Here is a 22,838-nt window from a genome sequence, read left to right as displayed (position 1 = left end):
TTTTGCCCCTAGATGAGAGTACTACAATTCCTTTTAGCTCTCCAAGCTATTGTTGAATTGCTAACATGATTCTCAAACATTTAACATATTTGACAATTACTAATTTGTTAGAATTTTGCTAATTCACACTTTGTTCATACACAAACACAGAAGCCAGTGGTCAATTCCCACTTCTCAGCAGTGATACAGTAACAGACAATGCAGTGCTGAGGTCGCATATTAATAAACTTTTCTTTTAAAAAGCAGGGATCTGATATACATCTTTTGATTTGTAACAGCATTTTTATTGCTATCAGATGCTCAGCTGATGGACATCGATAAACATTTCTACATGAACATTTACTGGTTGAGGATGAAGTATTATTTTAATAATTAAAACTAAACATAGGAACACAGGGCATAGCACTGGATGGGACCTCCTGGATCATGAAGGCCACGTTCCTGCTATCTTATCATATAATCTCATTGATAAATTTATCAAGCTCTGCCTCAAAATTAGTTAGGTTATTTGTCCCACTAGTCCTATTGGGAGGCTGTTCCAGAATCTCATTCTTCTGATTGTTAGAAACCATCTCCTAATTTTCAGTCTACATTCGTTCATGGCCAGTTTATACCCATTTTTTTTGTGCCAACATTGGCCTTTAACTTAAATAGCTCTTCTTCCCCTTTGGTGCTTACTTCCCTCCCCTTGTGTATTTTTTGGCCTGATCTACACTATGAGGGGGATCGATCTAAGATACGCAACTTCAGCTACGAGAATAGCTTAACTGAAGTCGACGCATCTTAGATCGACTTAGAATCACTTACTTCGCGTCCTTGCGGCGCGGGATCAATGGTCACTGCTTCCCCGTCGATTCCACTTCCGCCTCTCGCCCCGGTGGAGTTCCGGAGTCGACAGCAGAGCAATCGGGAATCAATTTATCGCATCTACACTAGATGCGATAAATCAATCCCTGATAGATTGATCACTACTCGCCGATCCAGCGTGGCCATAGTGTAGATGTGGCCATAGAGAACAATCATGTCCTCTCTTTCAGCCTTTGTTGTATTTGGCTAAACAAGCCAAGCTCTTACAGGGTAAGTCTATAGAGCAAACAAAGGTGTGATGGGGTGTGAGTATACTGGCGCTATTATCGGTGACAACAGTAGTGAAGCCATGGCAGCACAGGCCTTGGCATGGGTTAGCTACCACAGCACCAGTGCACTGGGGACTCTGGATATGTACTCAGGTTGCTAGCCCATGCAAAAGCTTGTGACACCAAGTCTTCACTATGATTGTTATCTGTGAGAGCTAGATTAGCACAGGTATATTTACTTGTGCTACAGTCACAATTTAATTTGCTTTATAAACATACCACCCAGTCTTCTCTTAAAGAATAGACTCTCCATTCCCATGATCATCTTCTCTGCATCTGTTCTAGTCTGAATTTATCTTTCTTTAACATCAGTGACCAGAATTATACACAGTACTCCAGACTCCACATCTGTTAATTCACTGCAAGGTACATTTCGCTTTTTTTGTTTAATCAATAATTCACTACATTACAGGTCTCTCTCAGTCCTTTGTGCAAATCTGATATTTTACTGGATCCTATATCCAACCTAGGTACACATTTCACATTGGAAGGGGGCCGTACAGTCCAATCAGGTCCATGAACAGTTTTGTAACCTATAAATGGCCTCTCTCAAGTGCCTAACTCTCTTTGAATTATATACTCCTTTCGCAGTTCGTTCCATGCTCACTTTGCTGTCATTGCAAAAAACCATCTCACAGCTCCCTCAGTGCCTGAACCTTTATGGACTTTAAATTTTGGAGCTTCCCAGGCAGTCTGCCACCTTCTCCATATTCCTCATGTGTTTTTTCACTTCTAATCATATTTTTTATAAATTATTGTATATTTATATGAGGGCTTGTGTACACAGTGAGTTAGTGTGCAGTAAGCTGCAGCGTGAATCTGGAGTGCACTAGCTTGCCACATGTTAACTCATTGTGCAGACCCTGCTACCATGCACTAAGAGTTCCAAAGCCTACTCTGACATATCCTGCTTCCACGTTCTCACCAAAACCTTTAATTTAAACTGGTCACAAATAAGAGGCCAGTACAGAGTTTTGAGCAGATGTTCTGGGCACGTAACAGCTCACCGCATTCAAAAAGCGGACAGCTGCATTCTGCAGCAGCTGAAATTTCCAGATGACTGTGAGAAGGTAGTCCCAAGCAAAGTGCAGTGCAGTTTAACAGCTTGGAGGTGACAAAGGCAAGGATGACCAACACAGAGTTGACATAAGAGAAAAAACTGCAACCACTTGACCTGTCAGAGATGGAGAAAGTCATCCATCTGGGAAATCAGGAACAAGGGTGATCCAACAGGGGACAGTGACGGTGCAAACTATTATGTCCTCTTAATCCCTCCATTTTCCGTAAATGGAGATCTAATTACACCACTTTTAAAATCAGCTGAAGGCAATATCACTTATTCCTAGAACATCAGTATTCCATAAATTTTGCATTATATTTCTTGCTAGAATACAGCATAAAATACCTTTGTTTTCCAGCATTTAACGAATAATCATCGACAGCTTTGTCATAAATTGTCCTGATGTCGTCCAGGCATCCATTGTCTCCAAATGCACCCCATTCCATGTTCACACACATTCGTCCTTGATCTCCCTCTACCATCTCTACATTTCTCATTTCCTCCATGTAACATGCATTGCTGCCAGTACCTAAAACAAGATTATTTTTTTAAATACCAGAACAAGCATTAGAACCCCTTATGAGCTTTTTCACCTGCTTTTTTCATATTTATAAAATAATTTCATATTGTAATAATAATAAATCTTCAGTACTTATAAGGAGATGGAACTAAATACTCCCCTTGCTAGTACAGTGAGGTATAGGGATATTACCCATGCAGTGCCTCCTCTGCAAGAAGTCTCCGGCTGGCCAGGGCTGAATTGCATATGGAAAGGCGGAGAGAAGCATGCTTTATGCAGTACAGGGCACAGTTAGCAGCAGATGAACCCGGGCTCTTCAATTCCAATTGGGCAAGTGCTTCCTAAGAATTTTTAATACAAGAGGGAAGCAGCACAACATCTGACAGAAGATTAACATGCAACTCTAGTTAATGTACATCTGAAGCCAAAATCGCAATCCTGAAGTTATTAGTTAGCTTTGACTCACTAAGCCAAAACTCCCGCTGGGTTCAATAAGAATCTTGCCTGAGTAAGGATCTCAGTATTTGGCCTAATATTAGGATATTTTTCCAAAGTTCTGACATCCATCTAAATTAAAAAAAAAAAAAATTACAGGGATTGTACACCTGCCAGTGTTAATGGCTAACTCTTGAATTATTCTGTAGCTGCAACCTCTCCATATTGCTGTCCAATTCTAATTTGAGAAAGAAGAGAAAAAGCCAAATTTTCAGAAAAAGCCCACTGCTCAGTGAAACAAAAAAGAAACCCGTTTCACGTGTGTTAGTATTTTCCTGATGCACATAGAACACAACTGCTATAAATCCCATACAAGAGAACGCCATGTGTTAATGTTTCCATTTTCTCTCTAGTTAGCCTGCCAAAAATCACAGTATTAAACTTGACCTGCATCCACCTCCATATGGTGCCATGATTCCAGGGATCGGTAATGCACCAGAGATTAGGACGCTGGGATCAGGGAAGGTTTGCCCCTAGAAGGTGCCAGTCAGCCCAGTGCCAGGAATGCGCCCAATGTTCCTTGCTCCCTCCTGCTTCCGGATACCGGAACTGACAGGTATCCCATTGGGGTTGGCGTGATCAGTAGAGAAAGAAGATCCCTAGCTGCCTGGAAAGCCTCTATGGTCAATGGCGCTGTCAGACCGCTGGCAGTGTGGTAGCTTCCTGGTGTCGGTGGAGGGTCCCGCACCAGACACAACACCATAGGTAGAGTTGATGGTGCCAATACAGTCCGGGAGCAAAAGAGTGGCCAAGCACAGGTCTCAATATGCTGCCTTTTCCTCGCTTGTCTCTCTTCTGAACCAGTGAGTGCCCTCTGTCGGTGTGCTGCTTCTTGTGCTTCTTCCTTAGCACCAGAAGAGCTCCATGCTGGGGGAGCACTTTGCACCAATGTCAAAGTACTCGGTGCCAAATTAGAACAGCTCAGTTCTGAGACTGGTCTGAGAATGGCTTCCATGAGGATAGCCTTCAGCCCAATGTCCCTGACCTTTTTAATACAGGGTCTGAAAGTCCCGACAGATCTGGCACTTGTCTCTCACATGGGTTTCCCCAAAGCACTTCAAGGAGCTGGAGTGAGGGTTACTCATCGTTTGCCACTGTAGGCACAAGGCTTGAAGCCTGGGGACCAGGGCATGCCCAGCCCCTGCAGTGAAGTAGTCCTTCGATGACAGGGACTAACTATATACATTAACACTACTTTTAAAAACGATATCCACTAAAGTATGATGACAACGAAGAAGGAATCCAAAAACCACTGGAAAGAAGTCTTGCCGCAGCAAAAAAGGTTGTTTCAGCAACCGTTAGGGGTGATAAGGAGGAACTAATAGGATGCGGGGCCAGTGGCACCCTTTATTCCGGAGCATACGTGTGCGGCTCCAGAGGCACTAGAGCTGGCCCAACAGATACCGCTAAGGGAAATATCTCCAGCAACGATACACATGGCGCACGCACCTTACATGGGATGGACCTAAGCAAGCACTCGAACACCACATATTTCAAGGGACCATTCAAGGTGAAGTGGCCCATTAACACTCCACCAGTCATAGGGAAAAAGGGGAGGGACGGGGAAGATAGCTGGGGGGGGGGTTGTTAGTGGGTTATAGACTGTTATTATAAACCATAATTCCAGTGTTTTTATTCGGTCCATGATTTTTAGTGTCTAGCAAAGTTGTGAATTTAAGCTCCCAGGCTCATCTTTTGAAGGTGTTGTGCAGGTTTCATTTGAGGATGAGGACTGAGGGGTCAGATACAGAGTGATCACTTTGTAAAAAGTGTTCACCCAGAGGTGATACAATGTTTTTGACTTTTTATATCATTCTTCTGTATGAGTTCTAATGACTTGAATGGTTCTTTGAAATGTTCGTTAACTACTTACGCTAAAGAATCTGTTCCACCTTGTGTTCAGCTGTGACACTGAGTACATTTCCCAGACCTGAAGATGATATCTGTGTAAGCTCAAAAGCTTGTCTCTCTCACTAACAGAAGTTTGTCCAATAAAAGATTTACCTCACCCACCTTATCTCTCTAATATCCTGGGACCAATGCATCCACAACAATGAATATTCATACAAGTAGACTTTTATGACTCCAAAGACAATTTGCCCTTTATTCTGGCAATCTTGTACTCAAGCATATAACACAGTCAGAGTTTTGCAGACGAAACTTGCCCAAACTGCATGACACTAACTAATTTTTGATATTTTGCTAAATCCTATCTGGGTGTGAAATTTCTGCCATTTTACCACAAATGTTCACAACAGACAGAATGAGTTTTGCAATCTAAAATTTCTGTTCAGGATTCCAACTTCCATTCCCTTTCCCTATGGGAAAAACTACTTGGTGACTGGCCTTCTCGATCTCAAAGAACTTGGCCCAAAGAAAATTAAAAAAAAAAAAAAAAAGAAGCAGCTCTGGGATTTCACATGCACCTATTTACATCCCCTGGATGGCATTTTAGCTAAATCTAGTAAAATCTCCTGTGGCATTATCTCAGGTAGGATTGTCATTTTTGTTGGCCATAGTCCTGGAGGTTTCATCACATGACACAATCTTTAACTAAAGATTAATCTTTAATTCCTGGCGACTCCAGGACACTCCTGGAGGGCTGGCAACTCTAAAGCTGTTGTACTGCTTGGAATACAGCTGCAGTACACTGCACTTTGCTTACCGAGGCTTGCGGACTGCGCAGCTGCTGGGAATTGGTGAGCTTTGCTTTACAAGTCTGTCTTGGGCAGACCACATGACCAAGGCAAGATGTGGGTCAGCATACTAGTGAATTAGGGATACATATTACAGAATAAACTAATTCGTAACCACATACTGGCAATTTTATGTGGTCACTTTTGCATTAATTCTGTGAAACAGATTGATTTTCAAGTTAAAATAGTCAGTATAGGTTCATATTTATTAGCCAATATTTCTAATGATCAAACAAAAAAGAACTAATATATTTGTTGATTTTTTTTCACCTAACTGACTTAAATAGATGGCTCCAGGGAACGTCTATTAGTCAAAAGCTATATTTCACTTCTGTATTCTCTGTATTAAAATGAAACTGGCAAAAATAGCAATGGGGGAAACAGCACATTTCTCCTGTTAGTTTTAAAACCTAGACCTGGATATATATTATCATCAGATGGATTCAGGTTACGCTTTTCAAGGAAACTATTCATCCTATTCATCAGGAGAAGAAACGTTAAGTCAGGTTTGAAAAACTCCACAAACATCCCAGATACAGGTTTAGTTAACAATAGGAATTAGAGGAAACACATCCGATCATGTGTCCTAATAGTCTTAATTGAACAAAATTATTTGTTTAGAAGAATCTACAGTTGAAATAAAAATAAAAAAGTAACTAATACCTACCCACAATGAGTCCTATTTCACAATTAGGATCTTCATATGCACAAGTCATCATAGTGCCAACTGTATCATTCACCACTGCCACAACATCTAAGTCAAATTCCTTTGAAGAAAAAAAAATATTTCTATAAAAAAAGGACTGCTTTGTTTGCAATATATCAAACCCACTCTTACAATATTTGTTAGCCTGCAAGGAATTAACCAACTGTCTAAAACATGTTGCATACAAATATAAACTTAATATTCAAGAATCAAATGATTTTTTTCTTTTAAAACCCGAAGTAGTAATATAATTTGCATGAAGGTATCATGACTTACTGGTACTGTATATTGTGCTGGAGCTGTAAAGTATACTACTTTATTGCAGTGCAAATACAAATTTAGATTAGGACATTTTTAATATTAACTTCTTATATAGGGATAAGAGAACACTCACTATTCATTCACATTCACACACATACATTATAGGCAGTCATATAGTGAATGTTGCTCAAAGCTTTTCATTATAAGATCCTCTTTTCAGTTGTTTGTAACTGTGTCAAGCTTAAACCATGCAGGCTGAAACTTTCCATGCCTGCTGGTTGTCTCAGGCTGAATTGTTCTGGAAAATTTTGCCTAGAAAAGTTCTGCCATTTCCAAGAATACAATAGGGAAAAATATGTTGTTTTGCCTATTTTTTAAAACAAACAAACAAACAAACAAAAAAACCCTTTTACAAGCAATTTTGTTGAGAAACTCTAGTATCTCCATTCTTTGGAGCAGGGACCTGAAATTTGGCTGGGGTATTGCCTTGGTGTCAGGGATGTGCCTTTTGTCATCCCAACGAAAACTCACCTAAATCTGGCCAAATTACAAGCCTCTGAAAAATGTCAGTTCACACATGCTCAGTAGTAATGTGTTAAAGTTTGGCAAATAAATTCCCTGAAGATTCCATCTGCACTGAGCATGCCCCATCCCCTCATAGCTCCTACATACCAACGGACTCAACATACACTATCCCCACAAAGCAACCAACCATAGAGAAACAAGTGGTTTTGTTTGCAAGAATCTTTCTTTTGTGTATTTCCTAGCCCCGTTGTAAGATGTGTACCATTTGTGTAAATACAAAAGGAAAGTGCATCCCAATTCATCAGTGACAGAATGCCAGAGACATAAGAATTCTACTACACAAAATCAAGTTAACAAATACATTCAAGAAAATAATGAAAGATTGAAATGTCACCTCTCTCCTTCTAATGCCTTCCCTAAGCAAATACACTACATCCTCTCCTTCACAATCTGTAGTTTTAAAGCCTTTGGTCCAGTTGAGGAGGATACCCTAAAAAGAAGAAAAAGGCATTCATTACTAAGTTTCTGAGTATGTCTTTCATTAGAACATGAGAGTTTTTAAAAAAACATTCTGAAACACGTACTTAGGTTTAAAAGACTGGATACATAAACGTACATAAAAGCACATACATATCAAACATATCTGTTGCAAACTGCAGTTAAACCCATGGGACAAAACAACAGTGTTCCACTGTGAGAGGTTGTACATTCTAACCCGGATGCCACTTTATATGCAGATGGCAGTGGTGATCTCACAGACATGACCATGGCTCTTACAGACCGGAACCCAGTTGTTGGATTGTACACCTGTGAACCCCAGATACGGAGCGCTGAAACAAGGAAGAGCATCTCCAGCGTTCTCTGGGGAAATATACCACAAGTATAGGAATGTACCACAACCCTCTACTGAACAGCATATACCAGGGGTGGCCAACTTGAGCCTGACAAGGAGCCAGAATTTACCAATGCACATTGCCAAAGAGGCACAGTAATACGTCAGCAGCACCCCCCCCCCCCATCAGCTCCCCAACCCCGCTCCCCCCACCTATCAGCAGCCCCACTGATCAGCACTTCCCCCTCCCAATCAGCTGTTTCGTGGCATGCAGGAGGCTCAAGCGGGGCGCGGGGGAGAGGAGCTAGGGCACAGAAGGCTTAGGGGAGGGGGCAGAGTGGGAGCAGGGCCTATGGCAGAGCCAGGGGTTGAGCACTGAGCACTCCCCGGCACATTAGAAAGTTGGTGCCTGTAGCTCCAGCCCCAGAGTCGGTGCCTATACAAGGAAACATATTAACTTCTGAAGAGGTGCATGTGGCTCCGCAGCCATAGGCTGGCCACCCCTGGCATATACTGTGTATTTCAGTCATGCTCAGGTTCTCTCTCTGGCTGGAACAGCTCTTTAACTGATTTGATAAAAGGACCATTTTTCAAGCTGATGGTGATTAATTCTATTCCCTGATACTGTAAGTGGTTCACCCTCAACCATAGTTTCTAGACTAGTGGTTCTCAAACTATTTCACATAGAAAGCCTCTGAGTGCGACCCCCCCTTATACATTAAAAACACTTTTTTTATGTATTTAATACCATTATAAATGCTGAAGGCAAAGCAGAGTTTAGGATGGAGGCTGACAGCTCGCAATCTCCTGAAGGGGCCCGACCCCAGTTTGAGAACCCCTGTTCTAGACAGAGCTCACCATGTTATGGCTTTGTTTTTAACTTTAAAAATGCCTACCTGACATAGACAAATATGCACTTTACAGTGAAAAAAAAGTCTCTTAAAGATTCAAACAGAGTCACGGAGCACCTATTATTGGTGCACTCCTTTACATATGATTATTATTATTATTTTCAATATGAATGTTATATATATTTTCTACTTACTCCAAATTTCAAATATTTTACTGTGAAGCTACATTTAGAGAAAAGGTCTCTTTGCTTCTTCAAAATTTGCATCGACTTTTTAATTTGGACTAAAGCAACAAATTCTAATTGAATGACAAAATCTCCAAAAATTAAAAAGCAATCTGATAATTAAATCATTCCATATTCTGCTCAACACTGAAAATGCAAGACAAAAAGTGAAATAGGGGGTGCCATTGTCCCAGATAAAGGATCATTTGCACTTTGAAGATGCTACAACTTTAGTCAAAGAAAAATCACATTACAGGGAAAGAATGTTACTGCCCAGAATGTAACCACACGTGGTAGATGTTGAATTCTAGATGAAAATGTGGTAGAGAAAGCCATCTTTCTAAAACAGTGTTGAATAGAATAATGTCAACCTACTATAGAAGTCAGTATTACATTCAAGGCACATAATTCTGCAACTCTTTCCACAGATTTACTCACACAAACATTCCCACTACAACCTTTAATAGAACTACTCTTGTAAGTAAGTATTATGTAGCCTGTGTGAAGGTGGAGAATCAGGCCCAGAAGAAGCACTAAAGGACAGATTCAAAAGATACAAGATATTATAAAACTTACAGCATCTAAACTGGTCTGCTTGCAAGGGAAGGAAAATGTAAAGCCAAGGGGAAGTCGTGCGCCTTTTATTCCCATGTAATCCAGGAAGTCTGAGATACAGCTAACAATGTGATCAAACAGCTAAAAAAAGAAAAATATAAACATTATTACAATTAGTCATATTTATTTAAATATATATTTACACATTCTTTGAAAATAAGTGATAATGCTAAAAAGAAATGGAAATGCTCACTTCTTCTCCAGTACCCTGCATGACCTCTATAGGAATAGCATATATTTTATTGTGCATTTCAACTGTTCTCCTTTTACCACTACGGATTTTCACAAGCAAAACTCTGAAGTTTGTTCCTCCCAGATCGAGAGCCAGAAAATCTCCATTCTCTGTAACAAAGTATTTATACATTTTAGGAACACAGAAACAAAGCATAAGCAGGTGTCCGTTTTTCATTTTCCAAGCATGAGTTTTGGCATAAGGCTCTGAAAGTTCTCTCAATCATCTGAAGGCTTTAAAGATTTTTCATGTTCATTCTAAGCCTTCTCCCTGCTTATTGAAAGGAGCAGAAGAAATACATTGCCACATAGCTGCCGCTCCTTCAAAAGACAACAGCGACTGGGTGGTCTTTGCAACTGCACATGCTCAACTACACATTCTCTAAAAAGTGACAGGTTTCAGAGTAGCAGCCATGTTAGTCTATATCCGCAAAAAGAAAAGGAGTACTTGTGGGACACCTTAGAGACTAACAAATTTATTTGAGCATAAGCTTTCGTGAGTTACAGCTCACTTCATCGGATGCAGGAGATTCCACTGAATGCATCCGATGAAGTGAGCTGTAGCTCACAAAAGTTTACACTCAAATAAATTTGTTAGCCTCAAGCTTTCGTGAGCTACAGCTCACTTCATCGGATGCATTCAGTGGAATCTCCTGCATCCGATGAAGTGAGCTGTAGCTCACGAAAGCTTATGCTCAAATAAATCTGAGTCTCTAAGGTGCCACAAGTACTCCTTTTCTTTTTTCCAAAAGGTGAAGAATTATCCAGGAAGCCAGCAGATGGTGCTATGTTCCTGCTTCAGCAATTGCAGAGTGTGCTCTTCTTAAGCAGTACATGTGCTTGAGACAGGTTAGTGGAGGTAAGGGAAGAAGAAAAGGGAGTGGCCATTCTCTCTGCTGTGTATGGATGACAAGAGAAAGCATGAGGCTGCCTCTACTAGTTGATGTATCAATTGCTATCTAAGAGCGATGAGACTGGAACCAGCCACTTTTCATGGACTGGATTCAAAAGTTCTCAAACACTCCCACTGACTTACAGATTTTGCACCAAGTACTAGATGAGGCAAAAGTACCTGCAAGCTCTCAACTAATGGAAAGCAGTGGGGCAGGGAGCTGCATTTATATTCATGTATGGGCTCACAACTGCCACTCTAACTTACAGAAGATGTTGTGTTAAAAGAGGAATTATAGCCTTGACTCAGAATTTCCTCTTTTTGGTGGATTAAGAGTTTTGTAGTGAACAAAGACTATATTTCAGACACAAATCCATTAGCTGGATCCAATTCATTAAATTACAAACTAGCATTTCAGCTCCAAGTTTATGGTTTTTGTTTTCTTCCACCACAGCGTCCTGCTTGGCTGGAAGTACAGTCTGCTATGTATTTACTAGGGCTGTCAAGCGATTAAAAAAAATCAATCACAATTAATGGCATCATTAATAAAATTAATCGTGATTAAATGTGTGATTAATCGCACTGTTAAACAATACCATTTAAATCGTTTTGATATTTTCTACGTTTTCAAATATACTGATTTCAATTACAATACAGAATACAATGTGTACAGCATTCACTTTATATTTATTTTTATTAGAAATATTTGCACTGTAAAAAACAAAAGAAAAAGTATTTTTAATTCACCTAATACAAGTACTGTAGCGCAATCTCTTTATCATGAAAGTTGAACTTACAAGTGTAGAATTATGTACAAAAAAACTGCATTAAAAAAACAAAGTACACTCAGTCCTACTTCTCATTCAGCCAATCACTCAGACAAACAAGTCTGTTTACATTTGCAGGTGATAATGCTGTCCGCATCTTGTTTACAATGTCACCTGAAAGTGAAAACAGGCATTCGCATGGCACCATTGTACCTGGTCTTGCAAGATATTTATGTGCCAGATGCACTAAATATTCATATGTCTCTTTGTGCTTCAATCACCATTCCAGAGGACATGCGTTCATGCTGATAATGGGTTCTCAATAACCATCCAAAGCAGTGCAAACTGATGCATGTTTATTTTCATCATCTAAGTCATATGCCACCAGCAGAAAGGTTGATTTTCTTTTTTGCTGGTTCCGGTTTTGTAGTTTCCGCATCGGAGTGTTGCTCTTTTAAGACTTCTGAAAGTATGCTCTACACCTCATCCCTCTCAGATTTTGGAAGGCACTTCAGATTCTCAAACCTTGGGTCAAGTGAGGTAGATAGCTTTAAAAATCTTGCTTTGGTACCTTCTTTGTGTTTTGTCAAATTTTCAGTGAAAGTGTTCTTAAAATGAACCATGTTCTGGGTCATCATCTGAGACTGCTATAACATGAAATATATGGCAGAATGCGGGTAAAACAGAGCAGAAGACATACAATTCTCCCCCAAGGAGTTCAGTTACAAATTTAATTAATGCATTATTTTTTTTAACAAGCGTCATCAGCATGGAAGCATGTTCTCTGGAATGGTGGCCGAAGCATGAAGGGGCATACGAATGTTTAGCATACCTGGAACGTAAATACCTTGCAATGCCGGCTACAAAAGTGCCATGTGAATGCCTGTTCTCACTTTCAGGTGACATTGTAAATAGGAAGCTGGCAGCAGTATCTCCCGTAAATATAAACAAACTTGTTTCTCTTAGTGATTGGCTGAACAAGAAGTAGGACTGAGTCTACTTGTAGGCGCTAAAGTTTTACATTGTTTTGTTTTTGAGTGCAGTTATGTAACAAACAAAAAAATCTACATCTGTGAGTTGCATTTACACGATAAAGAGATTGCACTACATACTTGTATGAGGTGAACTAAAAAATACTATGTATTTTGTTTGCTATTTTTACAGTGCAAATAATAATATAAAGTGAGCACTGTCAATTTTGTATACTGTGTTGTAATTGAAATCAATATATTTAAAAAATGTAGAAAAACATCAAAAACATGCAATACATTTCAATTGGTATTCTACTGTTTAACAGTGTGATTAATCGCGATTAATTTTTTTAATCATGATAAAAAATTTTAATTGCGATTACTTTTTTTTAGTTAATCGCATGAGTTAACTGCAATTAAATGACAGCCCTAGTATTTACCATGCTGCTCTTGCATCCATTATAATGAAACTACCTGTTCCGTCTGGTGTGCTGCGAACAAAGGTAGGCAACATTTTTACTTTTGCATTTTCATGAGTTTTCTTCCTCAGCCCAGCTTCTATTTCTGTTCGCATCCTTTTTTTAATCTGCAACAGCTGCTCATGAGTAAGCTTGAATTCAGCCAGAGTCTCATCTATCAGCCTGTGCTGCTCAGACAACCTGTATGCTACTGCTGTGACCATTGCAGCACCCTTTCCACTGCCACTCTCAGACAGAAGGAATCGCACTTCAGAGTCAGGAACTAATCGCCTCGTTGTTTTCTGCAAGCGTCTGGCATATCTGTAAGAGAAGATCGTAAAATCATAATCTCTCACTGGTCAGCTCAAAAATCTGCATTGGTCATCACTGTCTATAAAACATGAAAGGAGCATGGGAAATAGATTAGTTTTTCTGTCTTTGAAATTTGCCAATCCCTGCTTTCTGCTGCACAATGGAGTTTTCCTTTCAAGTGCCCCAACCAAGCATGCACCAGCCCCAAGCCTCCTTGGGCAGTGCTTTCCTCATATCACACAAGATGAAGTATGTCTTCCAACGTAAAAGGAATCATCATGATGAAAGGGTAGCGTGGAAAAGTATTCATCCCATAGACAGATTTTTTTCCTGAATTCAGATAAAATCCTAGTAAAAGCCCTGGAAAAAAAAAAAAACTCAAAATACCATCCTCCTAAGAGGATATATCCAGATCAAACTGGATCATCTTATGGTGTGAGCCACTATGGCATCTCTTATGTTACTGCAGATTCTTTTTAGCTTGTATCATAATATTTTTTTTATTTTTAATACTTAAGGAGAAACGTATAAAAATTAATTAAAAAGCTCAAAATATCAGCTTATAAATTAAAAACACCAGAATAAACAAACATCATGCACTAGATACCTTACATCTAGTAGAGGTGATAAAGATAATGGAGTTTTTTCCATAACAAACATTTTCAGGGAATATTTTAATTTTGAACAAAAAAAAAAAATAAAAAAAAATTCACCAAAATACCTGAAAATTTCCACAAAAAGATTTAAGAAATGCAAACATTTTTGTTTCTTCCAAAAATACTCCACATACAATACTTATCCTTCTCCTTTATGGTCCATCTACAATGTATCTATACTATATGCTCCACCCCCCAAGCAGTATCAAAGTATTTTAAGCAATTAACTTTTCCAACTAGATACTGCCTCTAATGAAAAGTATACACTTCCTGCTTTTGTGTACACCAAAATTCTGATACTGACAACAATGGTATTGCAGATTAGAGTAAAACCATTTGTTAGGACTAATTTTTAACTAAATTATTAAACAGATTACACATCATGAAAAACACATTCTAGCCTTTGCACATGAAGAATACTAAAGAAATCAAGCCTGCACTGTTGTTATTTCTGTCAGTTTTGTGGTTTTGGTGCTGATTCTGAAAACTCTTATGCACGTGATTAACTCTAACCCAATGACTTCGCAGATAAGTGTCTGCAGCACCAAAGCCTTGGTCACTGGTTTAATTGTTAGAACTAGAATATCTTCAAGTAACTGTAAACAAGCCTCATAGTAACTTTGATACATATCAAAAAAATAAGTGCCTCCTCTATCAAGTTTACATAAATCTGAACTAGTACATTATAAAAATGCAGCTTAGAAAGAGAGAAACAAATAAGCTGCTTTTATAAGGACAAGGAAAGGCAGACGCTATTTTTTCCTTCTAACTTCCAAGTATAAGCAAGGGAAGACTGGAGAAATGGGGTTATCAAAGTCATTTTCAAAACAATTCAGTTTAAACAAGTAATAAGGAACAACATTCTATTACTGGGGTTTCCTCCTCAGAGCCCAGTCCACAGACACAAAAGTACAGTCTTTGGATATTTAACTGTATTGTTGATCAAATAAATTGTTCTTTACAGCTGGGACTTTCAAAGGCACATAAGGGAATCAGGCATCGAAACCCCAATTACTTTCAATGACATTTGGTTACCTACTTCCTTAGGCTCCTTTGAATTACCAGCATAGTCCTACAGTTGAAGGCAACAACATTTCTCCATAGAGATGTTTATTTCTCAATATACATATGCACACACACAACTTCTGTTTACTTATCTCATTCGTGACTCCACATCAAGATGCTGGCCTCATGTTACATGTCTGACCTTTGCAAAGTATGAATCCTAACAGATGCCAAATGTTAATTATAGAAACAGCAGGACTTACTGTGGATGCATCTTGTAAAGGGATCCATCCACACCCACCGTAGTGCGCAGTCTGGTTACTCCTTTATTATCACGCAATTGATTCAGAATCGCGCCCAAAGTACTAGCCACTAGATTAGCAGAACGGAATGAAACAATTGTACAGACGTGCTGGACAGCAATGCAGTCTTCGTGGGATGGTTCTACCCCAAGACGTGTCAAAATTTCTTTGGCTTTATTCAGACCTTCTTTGCTTCTACAAACAGAAATTTAAATAGTGAACTCTATTATTAAATTATAAAATGCATAATGAAGTAATATAATCTGATGTCAGGTGCTTTGCCACATGACAGTGTTCTGAAAGTCTCAGAGGGTCTTAGAAAAAGCAGTTGAGGGCTGTATCAGCCCACGTCAATCTCTCTATTAACTGGACTACAAAATCACAAAGTACAAAACAAGGGAGAGTAAAGCCAAAATAATGTTTGCTAAGAATATTCAGCTTTTCAGTAAAGCCCAATGGAAATATACAGTCTATGAAATCATTTCTATCAGTGGTACAACGTAGTTTCAACAATTCTGTTAGCATCAGTTCTGTCAATACTATTCTACTCATGTATATATATATTTAAAATGCTGTTCATCCCCTCCAATTTTGTTTGCCATTGGGCACCGAATACATTTTTTGACAGAAAGTGCATCACGTCTTAATGAAGATGAGTTTATAAGATTCACCTCCAACATGGAGCAAGTTCGTTCACTGTGCCAGGTTGTATGAGCAATTCTACTCTCTAGTGACTTTGTCCGCCGTTTTGGTTTGGCTTCACATGTGTCTGAATTATGGCAATCATATTTATATTGCTACTGCCAAGTGTTACCTGATAACATGGCACGTACATGTAAGAGCAGGATAGTAAAAGACATGGAGAAGCCTGTGGAAGCCAGTTGTTTGTCACCTCCAAAGCAAAAAGAGAGCAGCAATGCCATTAAAGTTCCTTTGGTTAATTGTCCCAGGAAACTAGTAAGCGTCTCAGCTGTACACCTCTACAGGCCTGGAGTAATTAAATTTCTTTATGATTTGTTGACTTTTTTAAATTATAAACTAATTCACAATTTTGAATGATAAGTGGAGGCCGCCATTCAGCAAGCTACTTAAGCATCTGCCTAACTTTGAACACACGAGTAATTCCATACTCGCATGCTTTAAAATGTCTCCTGAATTAGGGCCAGAGTGAACAGAGATGGCTATAGCATTTTTCATTCTAAAGCATGTTTTTCAGACTTTTATAACCTTGTCAAACCTTTTGTGCTGAAATTTTCCACAGTGATTCTCACTGATGGTTTTTAACCACCACAATGTCTTAATTCTCTTCACTCAGCTTTCTATTGATTATACATGCATGTGAATGTAAGTTGGATCCATTTTCACTTTTCATATGGAGTTGCTTATGGAATATGACGTAGGGAGGTGTGTAGGTAAAGAGAGCTGGCTCCACAGAAGTTTCAGAATTACTGATTGTTCCCACAATATCGCACCAAAAATTGTAGACCCAAAAATCAGAAACAGATTTTTAAACATTTGGCTCAGGGAGAGTATTATACAGTCATACAAATTTTAAAAATGGGTAGTGACTGAAAAGTATTGACTGAAAAGGTGCTGACATTGTCACATTCAACACATCATATATAGGTCAGTGTAATATTTATTATTGTTTACTGGATGGGATGCTCTGTATACTTTTCACATTTATTTATTTTCTACATTACAGTAATATGGAGATGGGTGAAGGTGTCACACAAGCATTTACTGGGATGCACTAAGCAAGGCTTTTAGCAGGTTTAATTACATGCTAGGAGAATATGTTTCTGGTACACCATGGTGGAATACATGGTAGTTGCAATGTTCTAGATAGTAGAGATGGTTTCAGTAGAAACACAAACCACCTGCCAGGACTTAATATTTCAAAACTACTCACACATGCACAGGCATGCCGACAGATTGTGCTTCACTATCATTCCTACCCCAGAAAGCACAGTGGTTTAGAATGGCGAAGTGCATCAGCACATCGGTATTTCTAGTTTCTACTTTTGACCTCTCATTCCTGAAAGCAAACTGCCAGAAATGCTGTCAAAAATGCACAATGCCAACACAAACAAGAGTAGGCACGGGTAGCAAACCACTCACTCAGATAGTCAGTTCTGGGAAAAGACACTGTTTGGAATTAGTGGAGTGCACCACACAACAATAACTATTGATGGCAGTGGTGCTTGAACTCCCAATGAGATTAATAAATGCACTTTGAGTTAATAAAGTACGTTACTAAACTGGAGCTCCCATATTAAATTGGTGAAGGGATTTAGGTCTGATTCTCATTTACACTAAAGCCCCCTTTACACAATTCTGGCAACGTAAATGGACTTTAAAGTGGATGCAAATGTAATTACCTTTAAACCAACTTTAAGGTCCCTTCACACTGCCCAGAGTAGGGTAAAGGGGGCCCTCATGTAAATAAGAATCAGATCCTGGATCTAATTTTATACTTAAGTTTTAGGTTCATTTGAGATCAATGTCCCAGCTTCACTTTACGCATTTGGCAATTGTGACCCATAACTCTGTAAGGGTAGGAACATTAGCCAAAAGACTGTGGGAGGCAAGACTAAGTGCTAAGACAAGACTAAGATTTATAGTTCACTGCTATTGGACAGACACTACTTGTTCACACTGCAGTAAGAAAAGCAGCTGTTTGCAACAGCCCATCCAAGAGCCTGCCCTGAAACTCCTTGTTCACACAGCAACCACCAGGATTATTATATCGCACTTCCCTAGCCACTGCCAAATAAGAAATGGCCAGCAAAGAATTAAGAAAGGAAGAGGTGGCCACAAAAATCACATACGTGCTGATGCTCTTACAAATCACAGAAAGAAAAACAGAGAAAGAAAGAAAGCAAGAAATGAGTTGCTCACTTTTCTATGGCAGACACATGTTTCGTTTCAAATTTTCCTTTGGTTAAAAGCTCTGGAGTGATTCGCCCCTCAAATAGTAGCCCCTCTTTGGCCATCTTTACAAGAATAAGCCTGACCAGCTCACCCATGTACAGTCCACTGACCATCTTCTCGAACCTGTAACAAACAACAACAACAACAAAAAAACACACAAGTTGAAAGTTTTCACAGTGAACTCTCAGATTCAGACTTTATATCTAAAGTTCAGAAGTAAGTCACCTTTGATGCTTTTCTACCTCCCATCTTTTCCATTAAGAGGAGAAACCATATTCTGCTGTTTGCTACAACTCCGGCAATATCATTTAGTGAATTAAGACCATTCAAATATGTGACAGACACAGGACAAGGGTTATGAGTGGAAAGTGCCCTCATTATACAGAGAAACCTTAGAGAGGCCAAAAAACACATCTGCAAATAATGGTGGGTGAAATTCTGTCACTTAGATGGTTAAGTACAGTACCTGATTTGCATCTATAAGTCACCTGCTTGATCTACAATACTTAGTGCTATGGTCTGCACCTGCAAATACATGCTAGATGAGAAGCTGGACTAAGGCCTGGCTGAAAATTTGGACTGTTGTTATGTACATAAATGCCCCCACCGTATGAGACAATGAGAATTTTTGAGTCATCAGTAATAGTTCTGAAAATAGCACATCAATAGAACAGACAAGGAGGATCAGGATTCAGGATAGGCAGGGCTGGCTAACTATGGACTCTAAATGCAGGAAATAATACTAAATTAGAGCTGAAAAGAAACAGTTAGCACAACATGGTAACATCTGATGCTACTGAGGATAAGAAGCACTGGAAGCAAAGGTGCGACAAAACCAAGTGTAGGATTCAGACAAGATTCAGGGTAAAGTAGCAGCAGTGAGTGCTAACAGAAAAGGTACCTGTTCAGGCATAGGTCTACTCATCCACCCTTACCAGCAAGATAATTAAGATAATGAACAAGCTAATAGGATTTTATTTTAAATTAGCTGCCTCAGATGAGATGGGGCAAACAGAATTTCACATGGTTGTCTTCATTCCCCTTTTTAACTGTTGTTTTAACCCTTCCAAGTGCATGGCAGTATGCAAAATGTTTCTCTAACCTCTTAAGCCTAGACTAAGTGCCAACTATCAAAGACAATTTATAAATATCATTCTTCCATATTAAACCAAACAACAGAGATCATTCTGGTTCACTTCAGCACATTAGCCAGCGTTCTATACCATGTATTGTACTGTAATAGGCTGTTTAATACTGTAAAATGGACTCCTTCAGTGATCACTGAGACAAGCCTGGAAAATGAACAAGCCAAGACAGAAATAAAGTACTATAACCATTACTATTTATCAAGGACCAACCCTGACAATATTGCTATGACCAAAGTGGTAGTAAAATGAATGACAAGTCTATTCCAGTAATAAACTCTCAAACTATCAGGCTGGACGAGGCGCTGTAACCACACCCAGTGTGTCTAGTAAAGATATTTCCGTGGGTGTATGCATGCTTGTTTACAAGGAAAAATCTCAGGCAACAGGATTTTATCTGGACCAAACGATGATCAATACGGATCAATAAGCAAAAGACTTAGAGACCATGCAGTAATGAAAGGGAAGAAATGCATGGCTTTGTGGTAGGGGGTTTCCAGGCTACAGTACAAGGGAATCAGAGATATTCCTGACTAAAAATGATGCTGAATACAATGGTGTCTCAGGCAGTGATTTCACAAGTGCTAAAGTTCAGTGGATGGAGTGTTTCCTCCTCCTTTTTTATGGTTCACAAACATGCAGTACTAAACCTCCCTTAGTCCCACTGCTTTATGGGCATATTATCGGCATAGCTAGCTCCAGTGCCTCCACCTACTGCAGTCCCCATCTTAACAAATTAATTACCAGGTAGTAAAACAGAGCTATCTTGCTTCCCTCTGCCCAGTTCAGACAGCCCACATTTGTTCTACGAACCATGACCCAAATCCTCTGCTGTACCCAGTCTCTACTGGGAGACATAACCAGCTGGGCAAGTTTAAAGCAGCCACCAGGCAGCAATAAATTCCAGCAGGAAAGTTGTAAATCCAGCCTGAAGATCAGAGAGACATCAAAAGCTAAAAGTCTTGAGAGCCAGTCAAAGTACAACTTGATTTGTTCTCCTTCACCAACCTTAAGGCTCACCAAAATTCTCCCAGCCTGCTGTGGAGAGGTGATTTACATGGGACAAAGGTCCAAGAGTCTGCTGAGGGCGCAGGAAGTTTGAAAAGGAAAACAGGTATATGGGCTAAGCCATATAGCTGTGAGAAAAGAGGTGGTGTGGGGGATGGAGAAGAAAAAAAAAAATCATTGGTTTCACTGAGATCTCTCAGTAAAAGATATCTAAATTCACTGGAGTCAAAGCACAGCAGCAAGTGCCCGAGTTTTTGGGCCTGTAAACCAAACTTTAACAGGTTAAGGGTGTGGTGAGGTGGGAATTTGGGCCTATTGAAGTATTAAGGGAAGAAAGGAGTCAAGACCTGTTGGAAGTTCACAGCGAGGGAAGAGGAAAAAAGGTAATTTTCTTGGAAACTTCTGGATTGGAAAAGAATGAGGCCCAATCTTATTGAAGACCTGTGCTGGTGGGGTCAGACAGTGTAGGAACAAGACTTTAGAATAAAAAGGTTTTGGATCAATTCATTTGAGCCACGGGCAAGAGTCCGGGGGGAGGGGGGGGGTTATATTTCATTTGTCCATCCCTCAGTAAGATCTCAAAGTTTTCCCTGGCCTGTGGTTTGTAGACCACAAGGTGGAACAGTTTTAAATGTAACAGACTTCACAGGGCTGCTTCCTATACTTGCCTCACTAAAATGCCTAATCCTGAGATTGCTCTACTATGAGTTTATAGATTAGTGTCAATCATTTTGTGCCATTAGATAAGCAAATGAAAGTCTCACTTACAGTTGTTTTCCAGGATTGAGGGATCCACGGTCAATCTCCCTGTCAAACTCAGTTCTGATGTCTTCTAGTGACCCATCATCTCCAAAGGCTCCCCACTCAGTGTTAATGCACATCCTCCCCTCATCACCTTCCACCAGATCAATATGCCTCATTTCTTCCATGTAGCAGGCATTCGTGCCAGTACCTTTAGGAAAAGATACTAGCAGATATTAACAAAACAAGCCAACAAAAAACAAAATGCAGTATATCCACTGTAGCACAAGAATGAATGTCACCTATAATCAAGCCAACTTCACAACGCTGGTCATCAAACCCACAGGTCATCATTGTTCCTACTGTGTCATTTACAACAGCCATGATGTCTGCATCATAGTCCTGAAGGAGAAAACAGAATTTCACTTTATCACACGCTTTCCTTAAAAAAATTAATATCAATACGTTAATGTAAAATGTCACTGACACATAGAACTTTGAAAAACATTATATTTAAAGACAACTCTGCTTATACCAATCAATTTCTCTATTACTACAGAATCATGATGTGCTTGTAAACAGGAATATTGTTCTTAAGAAATCACCCTACTCTTCCTGCCTATTCTCCATCTGAAGTCACAATCTTGTGTTAGTAATAAAGTTTATTTGCAGAAGATTGCAAGAGCACCAGAAGCAGATTAATGTTCCAGGTGAAGTAACAGTAACAGAGTAATTCCTAAGAAATCAAGATTCTGTCTTTATATGAAGTCCCTAGTAACTGAAAAGGGAAAAAACCCACAGTTACATGATGCAGAGATCAAATTGTCTTACAATAGAATGCTTTGCTAAGTTTTTCTTGAGGAGTCCATGAGTCTCCAAGTGTCCTATTGAATGTCTGATGTAAAGATTTCTTTAATTAATATTAATTGAAAACTCTGAGTAAAGATTATAATATATGCATGTAATCAGTAAATAATAAAATAAAAAGAATTACCAAAATTACATAAAAATCAATGCATTTCCATTAATCAGTTCATTTGGGGTGTTACTTATCTTCCCCAAAGTCTGAAAAAGTAACTGATTACATAGTGGCATGTCTTGGTGAAGATAAAATCAACTTATCAAAGGTTTTCCTGTTGCTGAAATAGAACAAAAAAAGCATCCAGTTTCAACAGAGAGTTCCATTTTCAGACCAAGTCACACTTTATGACATCAATAGGCTCACCTGACTGTAATAGTCATATGATGTGCAAGTAGTTGTTCAGGAAGAGAATTTGCTGAGGGTGCTACAGGGTGACATTGCTAGAGAACTAGCACAGTGATACATGTAATTTCACATTTAACGAGAGTGATAAAATTGCTTGAGCTTTCAGGTTAACTATTGTGAGACAGTAACTTAATTTTTGCTTCATGGGACAAATGGTGTAATGATGAGATGTGTAATTTTATTAAAGTTATTGTAAATTTTCACATAGGAACTATGAAATTATTTTGT

At 39.2% G+C, this 22,838-nt stretch overlaps 1 protein-coding gene across 3 annotated transcripts in view; it reads right to left on the bottom strand.

The window, feature by feature from the left end:
* Window positions 1-22,838, bottom strand: part of LOC119858292 (hexokinase-1) — a 65,846-nt gene that overhangs the window by 9,864 nt on the left and 33,144 nt on the right. For all 3 annotated transcript variants that reach the window (XM_038408507.2, XM_038408508.2, XM_043519346.1), the window contains 10 exons: window positions 21,646-21,745; window positions 21,371-21,554; window positions 18,417-18,572; window positions 15,477-15,710; window positions 13,257-13,561; window positions 10,115-10,263; window positions 9,883-10,002; window positions 7,794-7,889; window positions 6,575-6,674; window positions 2,542-2,725 (listed from right to left, as the gene is read on the bottom strand). In XM_038408507.2, the coding sequence (XP_038264435.1) occupies window positions 2,542-2,725; window positions 6,575-6,674; window positions 7,794-7,889; window positions 9,883-10,002; window positions 10,115-10,263; window positions 13,257-13,561; window positions 15,477-15,710; window positions 18,417-18,572; window positions 21,371-21,554; window positions 21,646-21,745 (1,628 nt within the window). The remainder of the gene's footprint in view (window positions 1-2,541; window positions 2,726-6,574; window positions 6,675-7,793; window positions 7,890-9,882; window positions 10,003-10,114; window positions 10,264-13,256; window positions 13,562-15,476; window positions 15,711-18,416; window positions 18,573-21,370; window positions 21,555-21,645; window positions 21,746-22,838) is intronic.

The sequence above is a fragment of the Dermochelys coriacea genome, chromosome 7 (genome assembly GCF_009764565.3).
Source record: "Dermochelys coriacea isolate rDerCor1 chromosome 7, rDerCor1.pri.v4, whole genome shotgun sequence".
Taxonomy (NCBI): Eukaryota; Metazoa; Chordata; order Testudines; family Dermochelyidae; genus Dermochelys; species Dermochelys coriacea.
The sequence above is the reverse complement of the archived record's forward strand: the minus strand, read 5'-3'. Positions and strand labels throughout refer to the sequence as shown.